Genomic DNA, 14289 nt, shown 5'->3' on the forward strand with positions numbered 1-14289 from the left:
TATACACATTCGTTTGCATCCGGGCTTGATTGGCTATTGCAAAATGAGACGGGGTCCTCACTTACGTATGTATGTATACCATATCTAAAATATTCAACAAACTGATCAAATTCTCTTGTGTAAATGCACACACACGTACACATTTACATATATATGTACATGCATATCCAACTTAAATTGGATGAAGTAAGCTTATAATCAAACCCTTACTTATCTGCACTGGACTCGTTCAGCAAATTCTCTGCGAGTCTAACCCCAACATATTGAGTTATCTCCCTTATCTCAGGGGTTTTGGTATCAGCCCGTTTATAAATTTGGTATGGTATTATTCGGTCCTCATAAGACCAGCACAAAATCTGACAAATGTGCAGTAGAAACCGCTTACCGCCCGTAAGAAATACATTGGAGGCCTGTGGTGCACCACCGCCAACCTCCTCCCATGTATTTCTTACGGGCGGTAAGCGGTTTCTACTGCACATTTGTCTGCTCTCTGTCCTGCTCTTACGTGGTCCGGATAATATGACTGCCACTTAAGCATCATTTATTTGACTCTCCGACCTACTCAAGTTACTGCTTCACTGCATTATTCACAATATTTCCTTTTGGGTTTGTTCTTATCCCTAATATGGCTTCTTCATCTTCACCGCCTAAGAACAAGATATCGTTTTATCAAACCTGCCTGGGTCATGGCACATTTGGCCTCGTCATGAAAGCCGTCGACATATCACAGACCGCCACAGCCGTGAAGTTTATATTTCCATCTAACGAACCTGAAGATACTAAAAGTATGACCCAAATTTCTCGTGAGTGTACCATTTCCTTACGACTTGCAGACCACGCCAACATTGTGAAAACGCTGTCAGTCGACGAAGGTAACTTTTCCCTGGCCCAACTAGAAACCATATTCCCGGATAAAAGTCTGCCCACCAAAGGACAACAAGCACTTAAGGATACATTTATCGGCAAAGCAAGACGAGACAAAGAAATTTTCGTAATTCGAATTCAAATGGAATTATGTGGCGAAAACTTACGAAGCTGGCTAAATTTAGCACATCCTGATAACAGCCAACTTATTACAGTTCAATCCACCATCATAAAAAATCTTGCGTCCGGTTTGGAATATTTACACGATAACGAAATTATTCACCGCGACTTTAAACCAGAAAATGTAATGTTCTGCAAGGCGGGATTCGTACTACCGGTTAAAATAGGAGATTTTGGTCATTGTCGAAATATTGATACGACCGAGAGCAAAACCAGTAATTTGACAAGTGGGGTTGGGACCAGGGACTACATGGCGCCAGAGGCCTTTACGAAAAAATACGACAAACAAGCTGACTTGTTTTCCTTGGGACTCGTGATTTGGGAGGTTGTCCAACTGATTCCATTCGGCCATAGGAGACCCTTTTTTGATCGCCTCGTGAACGATAAAGAAGAGGATTTAGTTAAAAATAATGCCGCTTTTCCAGACGTCGCCCTATTAATTATTCAAATGACGAAACGTAAGGTTGAAGATAGGCTGAAGAGTATGAAGGAGGTCACCGACAGCTTAATAGACCAGGACTCAATGTAAGATGTCTGCTTTATTCGAACCGAATTATTTATTGAGATGACTTTTTCTCCGGTAGAACACCTCAAACAGTTGTATTTTTATTTTGATAATTTTTAGTTTTAGTGCCATGGGTAAATAAAATGCGAAGAATTGTTACCAAAAAAATCACTCGTCAAAGATGCCTGTTTGGGACTTGTTGGAACTTTTACACACTTGCTAGTTTGGGAAATCGAACCGAACCGAACCATAATTTTTTTTAATTTCCCGAACCGAACCGAACCGAACCAGTAAAATAAGAAAAAATCCCCGAACCGAACCACTAACCGAACCAGGTTCGGCTGGGGGTTCGGGTCGGTTCGGGACTTCCGAACCGCTAGTGGTTCGGCGAACCACAAACTAGCAAGTGTGAACTTTTAAACATATCTCCTCATTATCAGCCAAACAAAAGTCGAGCTGACGTGAAAGTCGGGTACTTATTATCCCAATAATCTTGTCTAAGGTGAATTCTAGTAAGAAGCCGAAACGTGACATTTTTGACCTTAAATTTTAACTTTTTCAAAAATTAAAATTCTCCAATCGATTATGATGTCAATTTATTCGTCATTATATTTCAAGTTTATGGTCAAAGGCGTCGCGGATCTGCGTCTCGTAAAAATATGTATGCACGCCTTGGATAATGTTATTTGTATAGCAAATACCCAGATATCATGTCAATGCGACTATTGCTTGGCTCACAATGAAGGGATATGTACATACGTGTAAAAGTTGAGATAAGGGTGTCCTTGCAGAGCGCATTTTTTAGTAAACATTTTTGCCTTTCATTGTATCTATCAGGGCTGTGGTACTTAATTACTTTTGTACTTAATTACTTACTTATAAGGTTGCCGCGGGTACCGGGTCGGGTACCCTGCTACCCTGCTACCCGGCCATTTTGCGAAAAAATGCCGGGTACCCGGCTGAGCCGGGTATTAAGAATTACCCGACCGGGTAATTTCAATTTTATTTATTACGTTTTCTGGGCATATTTTTGTATTTTTATACCATTTCTCCGTTTAAATAATTAATTTGTCGAAGTCTCCTTAAAATATTTGTATTACTATCATAAAGGATTAGACAAAATTCTCGTCGGTACAATTTTCTGACTTTTCCACTATTTTTGATATGTTGTAGAGCTTTAATAGTAGAACCAAAGACTTCCTTAAAAGCAAGCTTGATTTGGGGTTGAAATGTCAGGATATCAAGAATCAGCGTATCCTATAATTGGGAAACGCTGTAGACTCTACGGTTAAAGAACTGAAATACATGTATCAAAAATTGAAGAAGATCATGCAGACAATAATTATGCCATGCTGACTGTTTCCTTTATAAATTTTGTAAACTAAATCATCTCAAATTCGCACTAAACTTAAATTGTTACATTAATTGCCCTTCCATTAGTTAATAAGAAGATCGTCGCAATCATTTTTTGTTAAAACTATACTATAGCTCGCATGATTTATGGGAAAGCCGGGGCGGGTACCCGGCCGGGTTCGGGTAATTGGTAAATATTGGCCGGGTAGTACCCGGCCGGGTAGTGCAACTACCCGCGGCAACCTTACTTACTTATATCCCGTTTACTCAAAGATTGGTCTTTTCCTTTTAACACGTTAAGTTAGAGCAGGTCTGGAGGAGTTATTTACCCATCCTCCCCCCAAGCAGCCCATATAGCACAGTGGTCTTTGCGGCAAGCCTCCAATTTTTGGGTTCGTGCTTTCGAACCCCGGTCGGGGCATTTATCCTTGTTTGCATTTTTCTTGTTTTTGTCGACCGTTTTTTTTATTGGGGGTTTCATAACTTTGACGTATGATGACCTGGTGACTGTGTGCACCGAAGCCGAATTATCCTAATATTTTACATCAGTTCATTTTATTCTGGCGTTCGAATTATTAAATTTGGATAGTTGAATGATTTTCACGCCAAGCTAAAATAAAGTGGTATTAAATAATAGGATACTTCGGATGACTCGGCTAATTCACTTCGATTATATTACCCGAATCAGCCGACTTATCCTATTATTTAACACCACTTTATTTTAGCTTGGCGTGAAAATCATTCAACTATCCAAATTTAATAATTCGAACGCCAAAATAAAATTAACTGATGTAAAATATTAGGATAATTCGGCTTCGGTGCACACAGTCACCAGGTCATCATACGTCAAAGTTATGAAACCCCCAATAAAAAAAACGGTCTACAAAAACAAGAAAAATGCAAACAAGGATAAATGCCCCGACCGGGGTTCGAACCCACGAACCCAAAACTTGGAGGCTTGCCGCGAAGACCGCTGTGCTATATGGGCTGCTTGGGGGGAGGATGGGTAAATAACTCATCCAGACCTGCTCTAACTTAACGTGTTAAAAGGAAAAGACCAATCTTCGAGTAAACGGGATATAATTACCGAGCTTGAAGTAATTAGTAATTGGTAATTGGTTTCAATTACTCTGGTATTTGTCAAAGTAATTAAGTACTTTAGTACTTGGAGGACCTGGAGTAATTAAAATTGGAAGTACTTAATTACCTGGCCAAGTAGTAATTAGTAATTGAATACTCAATTACTTTGATCAATTACTTAATTTAGAATGAAATACGACAAGTCTACCTCTCCCGAGAACTCGAATTATGTAAATATCTTTTGTTGCGAACACTTTGGTCATTATTCCCATTCAGCTTTTGGACTTCAAGCTTATTACAATTTTATATTAGAATTGTTTCAACTAGCTGCAAAAATTCCATGGACTGCAAAAATTACCTAAACAATCTCGTTAGTCAGGGTCAGGTAAAATACAATAGATTGAAATGTAAGGATTAAGAATTTTAGTGTCGTAATTGTGGGAAGAAAAGCCATTATCTATCTGGAGTAAAGATCCACAGCAATTTTAAACTTTTGAATCATATAGATGAACTGTTTGTTGTACCGAGATATTTATAAAAGTTTTATCCTATTCGGAAATGAATTTTTGGTCGAAAGTTAACCTTTAAATAGCGTTTAATGAATTTCAAGTATGAATATTAAGTAATTAGTAATTAAGTAATTGACTTCCAATTACTAATAAGTAATTGGTAATTGAAAATCAATTACATGCTTGCAAAGTAATTGTAATTGATAATTAAGTCCAATTACTGGACAAAGAAGTATTTGTAATTAGTACTTACACTGTTAGAAATCCGGTATAGTCACGCAGGTATTGATTTCTCGGTATTAAAGTTGCTACCGCTTGGTATTAAAATTATACCGGTGAGTAAAAATTTGATACCGATATTGTAAAACTTTAATACCGGGTTATTACCACACGGTATTATTTATCAATACCACGTTGGTAGAGTCATATATGAATACCACCTGGTATTATTTTAATACTGGATTTCTAAGAGTGTAATTCCAATTTTCGCAGACGGAGTAATTAAGAATTAATTACTTCCACTGGTAATTGAACAGCCCTGGTATCTATATATTGACCTCTGCAATTGTCAAAATTAAAAATTTAAAAAAATGTTTGAGGGGGCGATAGCAGGAAAAAAAACCACTTGAAATTTAACTTTGCAATTTCTTAAGCAGGCAGAATGGAACTTTGGACAAAGGGATGGATCTAATCAAGTCATTCGAAGACAAGAAAACGGTCCCAGTGACGACATTGGTCAAAGAAATGATGAAAGTGGAGCTCACGCCTTTTGCAGACTTCCGGAAGAATACCAATTCCATGCAGCCACCAGCACAACAAGTCGCCATTGGGATTGATTTGGGAACCTCTTATTCCTCTGTTGCCATTTGCGAGCCGGACGGAAAAGTTAGAGTATTAAACAATTCACAGAATAGTCCAACTACGCCGTGTTACATTAGACTTGGGGCCGAAGACGTTGTTGGGGAAGTAGCAAAAAGTCAGGCTTTAATTTACCCAAGTTCTACTATCTTTGATGCAAAACGCCTCGTTGGAAGATCATATAACGACCCCAATGTTCAAGAAGACATGAAAGGCTGGCCTTTCACAGTCGCTAGCGACACCTCAGGGACAGCAGTAGTAGAAGTTGATGGAAATGTCTATGCACCGGACACAATATCAGCCAAGTTACTTACTAAGCTGAAGGAAGATGCAGAAGCAAAATTAGGCAAGACAGTCACTAGTGCTGTTATCACGGTCCCCGCGTATTTTAAAGACGCACAAAAACAAGCTACGAAGGATGCCGGAATTGCAGCTGGATTAAACGTTATAGAACTTTTGACCGAACCTACCGCAGCTGCAGTAGCATATAGTCGAGACATCACTCTAGGAGAGGAAAAGAAAATACTGATCTTTGACTTTGGTGGTGGAACACTTGATGTGTCCATAATTTCGATCCATGAATCTGACGTTACTGTGCTTGTAACTGGAGGAGATAATCACTTCGGAGGGAAAGATATCGATACCAAATTGATGGACTATTGTATGACTAAATTCAATGCAACAAACCCAAACGTGGACTTTTTCGATGGAATGTATTCCACCGATCCACCTGTTAAAGAACAATACAATCGTCGATTACGAAGACTACGTAATGAATGTGAAAAAACAAAAATTGCCTTATCTGTATGTTCCTCTACAATGGTCGCACTGGATGGTCTCATAGTGCAGGGTACAACAAGCCTTGACTTAAACGTCAAAGTTACAGTGGACGAATTCAACGCTATGAATGCTACTTTGTTTAGGAGATGCATCAGCTTTGTCGGGAGAGCTTTAATGGACGGAAATTTGACAAAATCTGACATTGACGATGTTGTTCTTATTGGTGGCAGTACTCGGATACCAAAGATTCAAAGAATGCTGCAAGATTTTTTTGATGGAAAGCCGTTGAACGGGAGGCTGAATCCTGACGAAGCAGTTGTAATAGGGGCGGCCATCAGAGCAGGCGCCAGCCACGGCTACGAATCAGTCAGGACCACGATACATGATGTCACTCCAATGTCGATTGGGATTAAACTTAATGGTGTTTTCTCCATCGTATTTCCGAAGAATTCTAAATATCCGAATGAAAACACTAAAAGTTATATGGCTTTAGGTAATAAAAAGACAGAAGTGGAAGTTAGCATTTATGAGGGTGAAGATATGAACGCAGTAAATAATAGTTTACTGGGGAAATTTATTCTCGCTGGTATCCCAACGACAGGTAAATTTCAAAGGGTGGATGTCACAATGGCACTTGATGCAAATGGGCTTTTGCTAGTGACTGCTAGATGTGAGGGGAATGGAGTTACTAAAGCTTTGACCATTCGACATAGAAGGTTGGGTTGGAAGAATAACTTCCCCCACATTTATAATGAGAGGACGTAGTTAGAAACTAATCATTAAAGAGGGATTTTCCACCGGATATTTATGAACACTCGATAATTAGTACATAAAGATAATGAGCAGCAAATAAATACATGTTAGTGCATTCATCCCAAAAACCATACATAATCCAAAGCAAGCTTCAATATTTAGCCGGATATTTCCCACTTCGTATCAACCAGCCAACTCTCAAAATTTATCAATGAATGGCAGGACGAAGCCCCGATCTTGCCAAAATACTTAATCGCGAAAAGAAAGATGGCGCACCAAGAAGCTCGCCCCTTGGGCGCTCGCATCCCCCTTTTCTACAACAATGCACATGGAGACCTATTTCTTCAAAATGTGCTTCAAACCAGCACTAAAAATCAAGTAACTAAACACAAAGAGCAGATAGTGTGGTACGAAAACTAAATATATAAACACATGTATGTATGAAACGCAAAATGAAAGTTAAACCAAAAGAAGTTCGACTAATAAGTTGGTTTTTGGGCAATACGCCAGTTTTAGTTGTAATAATTAATTAAGCCTAATAATTTAGATGTCCCAATCAGGCAAAATCACCTTTAATGTTTCAAATTTGCCGCCACATCAATTAGAGTAAGCCTTTTAATTGACTCCAAATATTCATACATGCTTTATCTATGTACATACCTTGGTGTTTAATGACTACAAAAATGCACGATTCATAACAAAATTAAACTTTTTTATGTGTAAACCTTTTATGTTGTAATAAACCTTAATTATGACATTAAAAGACCAATTTAAATAGACATAATTTAAATTAAATTTTTATTTAAATTAATTAACAAAATTAATTTAAATTTTGCATAATGACAACATGAATCAACTTCGAGAAATCCGTTAGTAAACTTGCTATTTTAATATTTTTTCAAAAAGCAAAAAACATGTAGAAAAACACTATAATTTCTACGAAGTTTTGACAGAGAATTTGTTATTTTGCGATGATATAACTGGCTTTGTATAATTTACACGATAAAGGTAAAATTTACCCAAATTCTACAGCCTTGGATAAATTTTAACTTTCATAGTATAAATTTTACACAACCACCTTGAGTGGGTTTTAATCAAATTGATTTAGTGTGTAATTAAGTTTGGTAATTAAATTTAGTTATTTTTCATAATGAATTAAATAATATACAACTACTGAAATAATGAAGTTATGTAGTCGTCATAGTATAAATTCTTAATTGGTTGGATTAGAATTGGCTATCACAAGGTGTTAAATTTGATTAGTCATCATGGCGAACATGAGGTTAAATTTATATTCTTGGTTTGGTTATTTCGTCTTATTAGCTTTGGATACTAATTAAATATTTATACAAAAGTTGGTCTGAATAGATTTATGCTAAAAATGTAATTATATGTATTCATTCTACTTATTAGGTAAATATGAAAGTATATTTTAAGCAATTTCATATCTTATCTTACCTAACATGTAATATATTTAAATGTTACTTAAATATACACATTTGTAACTTCATGTCGCCAACTACATATTTTGAATAAGAATATACACACGAATTAAATTTGAAATCAATTAATAAACCTATATTGAAATCAATAATGTGTTTCCATTTTTGGAGAATTTTTAAATGAAGGAAGGTCTAAACTTACATATGATAAGCACTAGCGTATAAGCCCGTCTCCCGCCGGGCAAGCGTTTAACCACGCAATGAATTTTTTATTCTGAAACGCTCTGATGTCGACGGAAGTGAAATAAATTTACAGCACTTCGAAAATTAAAGATTAAAAAGAAATCTTCAAACAAATTTTCATGCTATGCTGTTTATGCGGGGCAATAAAGAATGCGTCACAATATTATGTATGAATTTTGAAAATTGAAATTCGTAAATTGTCCGGTTTATTGTTTGAGTCAATTCATTAAAACACTACAGAAATGGAATAATAACTAAATATCTAACCTAACACCTCCTTATCAACAACATTTCTGGTAAATACTTTGTCAACACCTCTAACTAACTTCCCTTGTTTTACGCCATCCACAATTACAACTTTCACGTCACAGGAACGACGAACTCTTGAAAAAGCGACGTAAAGTTGGCCATGGCTAAAAACGGGTTCGGGTAAATAAATTCCAACCAAATCCATTGTCTGGCCTTGAGACTTGTTGATGGTCACAGCAAATGCAAGATTCACAGGAAATTGCCGCCGTCGGAGGACAAACGGTATTTCAGGGTTTATAGGGGCTAGTTGAATCCTTGGGATAAATACTGATTGGCCGGCGGCAGAACCAGTTAAGACTTGGGCAGTGATTAAGTTCACTTGCAGTTTTGTTACAATGAGGCGAGTGCCATTGCATAGCCCACGCTTGGTGTTTAGATTCCTCAATAACATGATTACAGCACCAACCTTGAGTCGTAAGATATGAGGTGGCATGCCTGAAGGGTGGAGGCCATTCAAAAATTCCGTCGGATAAAAAACGGCGTCTTGTTCTGTCCCATCTTCAATGGAGTCCACACTTAGATATGACGCTTCCTCGCCTTCTAGGATATCCAAAACTTCCCGATTGATCTTATGGGCATCCTCATTTTTGGGACACAGTATTGCACGGTTGGACACATTCATGACGTCCTCAAAAGTCCCTAGTTTTTCACCAAAGATTTCTTGGACGATGGACTTGTCAGCAATCATTGCCGGAGGAATTTCCACAAAATCGTCGGGAAGATTGTCCGAGTTTAGCAGCTCGCCATTTCCCAACTTCAGCAGCCATTCGCTATATTCGGGGTCAACGGACCTACCATTCTGGACCAAGGTCAGCTTAGCAAATTTATCCCAGTGATTGCTGAATTTAATGGAACTTTCGACAATTGCTGATCTTGATCCTTTGAGCACCACTGGAAGTGTTTGTCGAAAATCGCCACCAACCAGCAAGACTTTTCCACCGAAAGGAATATCCTTCTTCGTGATTTCTTTAAGAAGGCGATCTATACCTGATAATGCGTACTTGGGAGCCATGGTCGACTCGTCCCAAATTAACAAATCTGCTGCTTTTATTTGTCTAGCATCAGCAGAGGTAAGGCGCATTGATGATACAGAATTTTCTACCAATGGGACAGGCAGTTTGTATTGAGAGTGATAAGTTCGCCCATTTGGTAAGAGATTCGCAGCAATGCCAGTGGAAGCTGTTAAAAGAACGATCTTGTTGTCCCCTCGCAATGTGCTGATCAAAGTCTTATACAAATCAGTTTTTCCACTCCCACCGGGCCCATCAATAAAATAGCACTTAGATTTCTCTGCAGGGTCAACTATGGAGTCACAAATTAACTTGAAGGCCGCGAGTTGTTCAGCATTTAAGTTACGGGACATTTCCAACCCAAGCAACTCTTGCTCCAAAGGATTAAAGGTGATGGGTGCCCCTAAGCCGACTGGTCTTGGTTTCGGGAGGCCAAAGTCATTACAGAATTTTCCATGAATCGCAAGGGTCTCTTGGATGTCACGAAGAGCCAAGTTCATACAATGCTGACAGTCTTCTGGATGGCTGTGGCGGTGAGAAAAGTCTTCCATCAATGAGACTTTATACTTTTCCCAAAGAGAAACAATATTCATTGGGCAGGCAAAAATGCATATTAGGGCAAACAACTGGCGCAATTGATATGGCATTCCAGGTATCACCGCATCGTCCAAGGGGTCTTCCCATATTTCGTCACTATCTAATAATCCCATAGCAGCAGCAGCTTGTTGAAAGTTATTGTGGATGGTTCCATTGATTGTTCTTAAATCCTCAAATGACGTAACACCTTTCTTGTGGCGGAGAAGCATTCGTAGGCAATAACGCTCGGTTTCTGAGAAGCTGACCGTATACATTCGGCCGATGGTTTTTTCACCACGGCGGTTCCTCCTTTTTCTCCAGATTTTCTTTTTAATTGCATTCACGTCCTGGGTCGCCAAGTTTTCAAAGATATAATGCTCCGGGATTTCAAAATAGAAGAAATTTCTTGCATCCGCGTCAACCTGATTCAACTTAAACCAAGCTGTGAGAGTTGTGTCTGTAGCTGCGGCGTTCCTAACAGCTGATGATATACTGTCTTTTTGAAAAACAATCATCTGCTCGTTAGGGAGATGGACTTGCAGTCTGCAAACCGTGTGTGTTTGCTGGTGCATTCGGTACCCGAACAACCGCCACGCAGCTTCTGGAGGACTGACATATCTAGCATCAAGAAAGGACTTCACTTCATCGTGTTGATTAGCATTCTCACGAATCTCAACATTTGCACAGTCATGCCCTTTGTACACGTACTTGAATAAATATTTTACACTTTTAATTGTAGCACAAACTTCTATGTTGATGTGGCAGTTGTATTTAAGCAGCAGAGAAGGATTATAAGGGACGACCCATTGGTTGTTGATGGTTTTTTGTCCCACCGTTGCGGTGACCCCATTTTCCCTTCTTCTGTATCTCAGGTAGCCTCCAATACTGGCGATTGTTTCGGGCGAAAAGTTCTTCGGAAAGTCCTTGGTACAGCTCTCACCGTCCATGCATGGGCTGCGCATATTGTGGCTCCCGCAAGGGCCGTGAATCATATGGTGGGTAACCATAGCATGAAGTTTTGGATGACACACTGGATCTGGAATTTCCGCGCACACTAACTTGTCAATTTTATCATCAGTCGATGGTTTATCCTCATGCCTCAAAATTATTAAAATGTGAGCGTGGGGAAGGCCTCGTTTTTGAAATTCGATGACGTGAATTTTTGCCTTTTGCTTCCCAAGAGCATGGCGCTTTCCGATATCATCTAACAGCTCACTCAATTTGATATGGAACACTCGAGAAACCAAGTCCGGGCGGTTTTCTGCCCTTTGATTGGGTTCCAAATTTTCCTGAATCTCCTTCCATTTCGGATTGCAAGTCATGGTAACAAAGAGGTCGGGTTTCCCATATCTTCGAACAATGGCCATTGCATCTTGATAATGTTGCTGCATATTTCTTGGACTGCCTTGAAACGATGATGGTAAAATGATAGCCTTCCCCGGGTAAATACCACCCGCATTTGATTGGAGATAATCAGCAAGACATTTGTACGTTTCCGCTCTCAGCTTCGACTGATTCATCTTGATAAAATTGAGACGATTTCCTTCTGTCTTGACATAAGCGTCCACGAAATATTGCTGCATAAGCTTCCCAGCGCTTAGAAATGGATTGAATGAATTCCGGACAGCGAAACGATAGCCGTAGTATTCCATTTGAGACACTCTTTTATTGTTGCCGCTGATGTGCTTCAGCTCAGGCGACCAACCTGGATCTCCGAATGGATGCAGAAGAGGATACGTCATAGCGTCCAATAGGGGGTCTAAGACACTAATCCTCCTTGTGGATGGGGCTGAAGGTTGGAGTGATCTTTTCTCAGGTGAATTAATAGATCTCGATCAAGTGGAGGCTCACCATCATCACCTTGGAATATGATTGCTACTTCATTGGCTCTTGGAGCATTATAACGTCTGATATCGCTTTCCTTTGTCTGGACGATGGCCATGAAGAGAATGCTTTTTGGTTGGTTTTGTCGCCTGGCCTCCTCCTCTGCCTCAATCTCAACTTCATAGAGCATTTTCGTTGCCCTTGCATTACTTGCAGCCATGAAACTACTTAACTCTTTCATTAAGTCGTGGGAGCACTTTGAATTTTCGCTTAGGGACAAACGCTGTTCAGCAGCAAAACCCGAATCCAGTATATAAAGCTGAGCAAACTTTCGTGGTTGGCCTTCTTCAGGATGTAGAGTACCAGCACGATGGTAAATTTGGCCATGAATCCTGAAACAGTACGGGCCATGACCAGGTGGACTTGCTATATTAGCACCGACGGATGCAAAAGCAAGGGAGCTGTTGAATGATCGAATATACTCCATGGTGCTCAAGTTTTTACTTTTCTCATGCTCGCCTTTCATTAAAGTTTCCAGGAAGTCAGTTGTTTTGACTGGGGGTAAGCCGACTTTCCCTTTTTGACAACACTTGGTAAAAGAAGTGTCATTCGAAGTAACTTCGGCACGAAAATTTCTAGAGCTGCAAGATGCGCAAATTAAACTCATTTGCCCACAGTAATGCTCGTCAATCGAAATTTCGTTCAAGGTATCCAAAGATTGTATTTCTGGTGGGTCTGCATTTTCCTGGCGTAAGCGAACATGTCTATGCCGCTCAGCATCCTTCGCTCTTCTTACCGCTTTTTCTTCTTCAGTCTCTGCTCCACGATTTTGTTGGCCTCTTATCCTTTCCGACCTGCGTCTTTGTTCTATTACAACTGCCGACGCACCTGCTCTGTGAATCCTGGACCGTTCAGTTGATGACAACGGCATTCGAGGCGAATTTTCTACTTCGACGTCTGCAAGCACATAACACAAAAACAATAAATGTCAAATTAATTAACGGGTGCAATTCTTTAGCGCGTACCATTAGAAGTTTCTTCGTCGGCAGAGATAATTTCTACATCCGAAGTAGAAGTTTCATGGGCATCTACAATCTCGATATCTGTAATCAATGTAGCTACACTTTAATGAATTGCATAATGCAAACTATAAATAAATTATTTTAACACCGTTTTACCGTTGCCAATATGATCCAATTGGTTAGTTGTCAGAATCACCTGACGGTTGGCCTCGTCTTTTTTACGGGATTTTCGTAATCGATCTGCTGCTCTTCGTTTTTCCAGATCTTCAACCGATAGCGATGCTCTGTGCTTCCGCATTCGAGATGCAGAAGTTGAAGGGATAGACTCCATTCTTGGACAAACAGTAGTAAACAAAAAACAAATTCGTAGTTCGTGTTTTAGAATGAATTAAATGTCTCTCGTGGTGAATTGTGGGTACTTGGTCTATGCGTATATCAACCCCGGGGCGACATGGGGCGACACAGAGCGACTGCGCAAACAGTGCATCGTGACACGCCGATGTAGCGCAAACATGTGCATACTGCACAAACAGCGCTTGACATGAAACGACAATCTTGTGCAGTGCAAACATGTGAACACTGCACGGAACTGTTAGTGCAGTGGTATGCACTGCACTGGCTGTTATCTGAGAGTGGTTATCATGGGTGGTTATCTGGGGGTTGTCAGACAGTGTTTATGTGTGTGGGGTTGTAAATGAAAAATAATTTGGTTTTAAATTAAAATTTTTGAAATTTTAATTTTTAAGCAAAATCACACTGTGTCTCGTCACCAGTTCACACAAAAGTGTGAACTGATCACCTGTGATCACTTCACACCTTTGTGTCTCGTCACCACCGTCAAAAAGTGTGAAGAGATCACAGGTGATCACTTCACACTTTTGTCTCGTCACCATTTGCACAAATCTGTGAAGTGAGCACATGTGCTCACTTCATAGATTTGTAGTGGTTATCTGGAGGTGGTTGTCAAACAGTGGTTATCTG

General features: G+C 39.5%; 3 protein-coding genes across 4 annotated transcripts; 1 reads left to right on the forward strand and 2 right to left on the reverse strand.

The window, feature by feature from the left end:
• Nucleotides 1-384: 384 nt before the first annotated feature.
• Nucleotides 385-7661, forward strand: LOC118437026 (heat shock 70 kDa protein-like). Of its 2 annotated transcripts, none has more exons than XM_035855780.1 (2): nucleotides 385-1569; nucleotides 5145-7661. In XM_035855780.1, the coding sequence occupies exons 1-2, from the start codon at nucleotides 626-628 to the stop codon at nucleotides 6892-6894; spliced, it is 2694 nt and encodes an 897-aa protein (XP_035711673.1). In that variant the 5' UTR covers nucleotides 385-625; the 3' UTR covers nucleotides 6895-7661. The 2 variants fall into 2 exon arrangements, with proteins under 2 accessions (XP_035711673.1, XP_035711674.1); XM_035855781.1 differs by having other exon boundaries at nucleotides 5148-7661.
• Nucleotides 7662-8829: 1168 nt separating this feature from the next.
• LOC110855114 lies at nucleotides 8830-12204 on the reverse strand. Its single transcript, XM_022103534.1, has one exon. The coding sequence runs from the start codon at nucleotides 12202-12204 to the stop codon at nucleotides 8830-8832; it is 3375 nt and encodes a 1124-aa protein (XP_021959226.1).
• A 17-nt stretch (nucleotides 12205-12221) lies between these two features.
• Nucleotides 12222-13639, reverse strand: LOC110855116. Its single transcript, XM_022103535.1, has 3 exons — nucleotides 13465-13639; nucleotides 13312-13389; nucleotides 12222-13243 (listed from the first exon to the last, which is right to left on the reverse strand). The coding sequence occupies exons 1-3, from the start codon at nucleotides 13637-13639 to the stop codon at nucleotides 12222-12224; spliced, it is 1275 nt and encodes a 424-aa protein (XP_021959227.1).
• Between the last annotated feature and the right edge of the window lie 650 nt (nucleotides 13640-14289).

The sequence above is a fragment of the Folsomia candida genome, unplaced genomic scaffold (genome assembly GCF_002217175.1).
Source record: "Folsomia candida strain VU population unplaced genomic scaffold, ASM221717v1 Fcan01_Sc011, whole genome shotgun sequence".
Classification (NCBI taxonomy): Eukaryota; Metazoa; Arthropoda; class Collembola; order Entomobryomorpha; family Isotomidae; genus Folsomia; species Folsomia candida.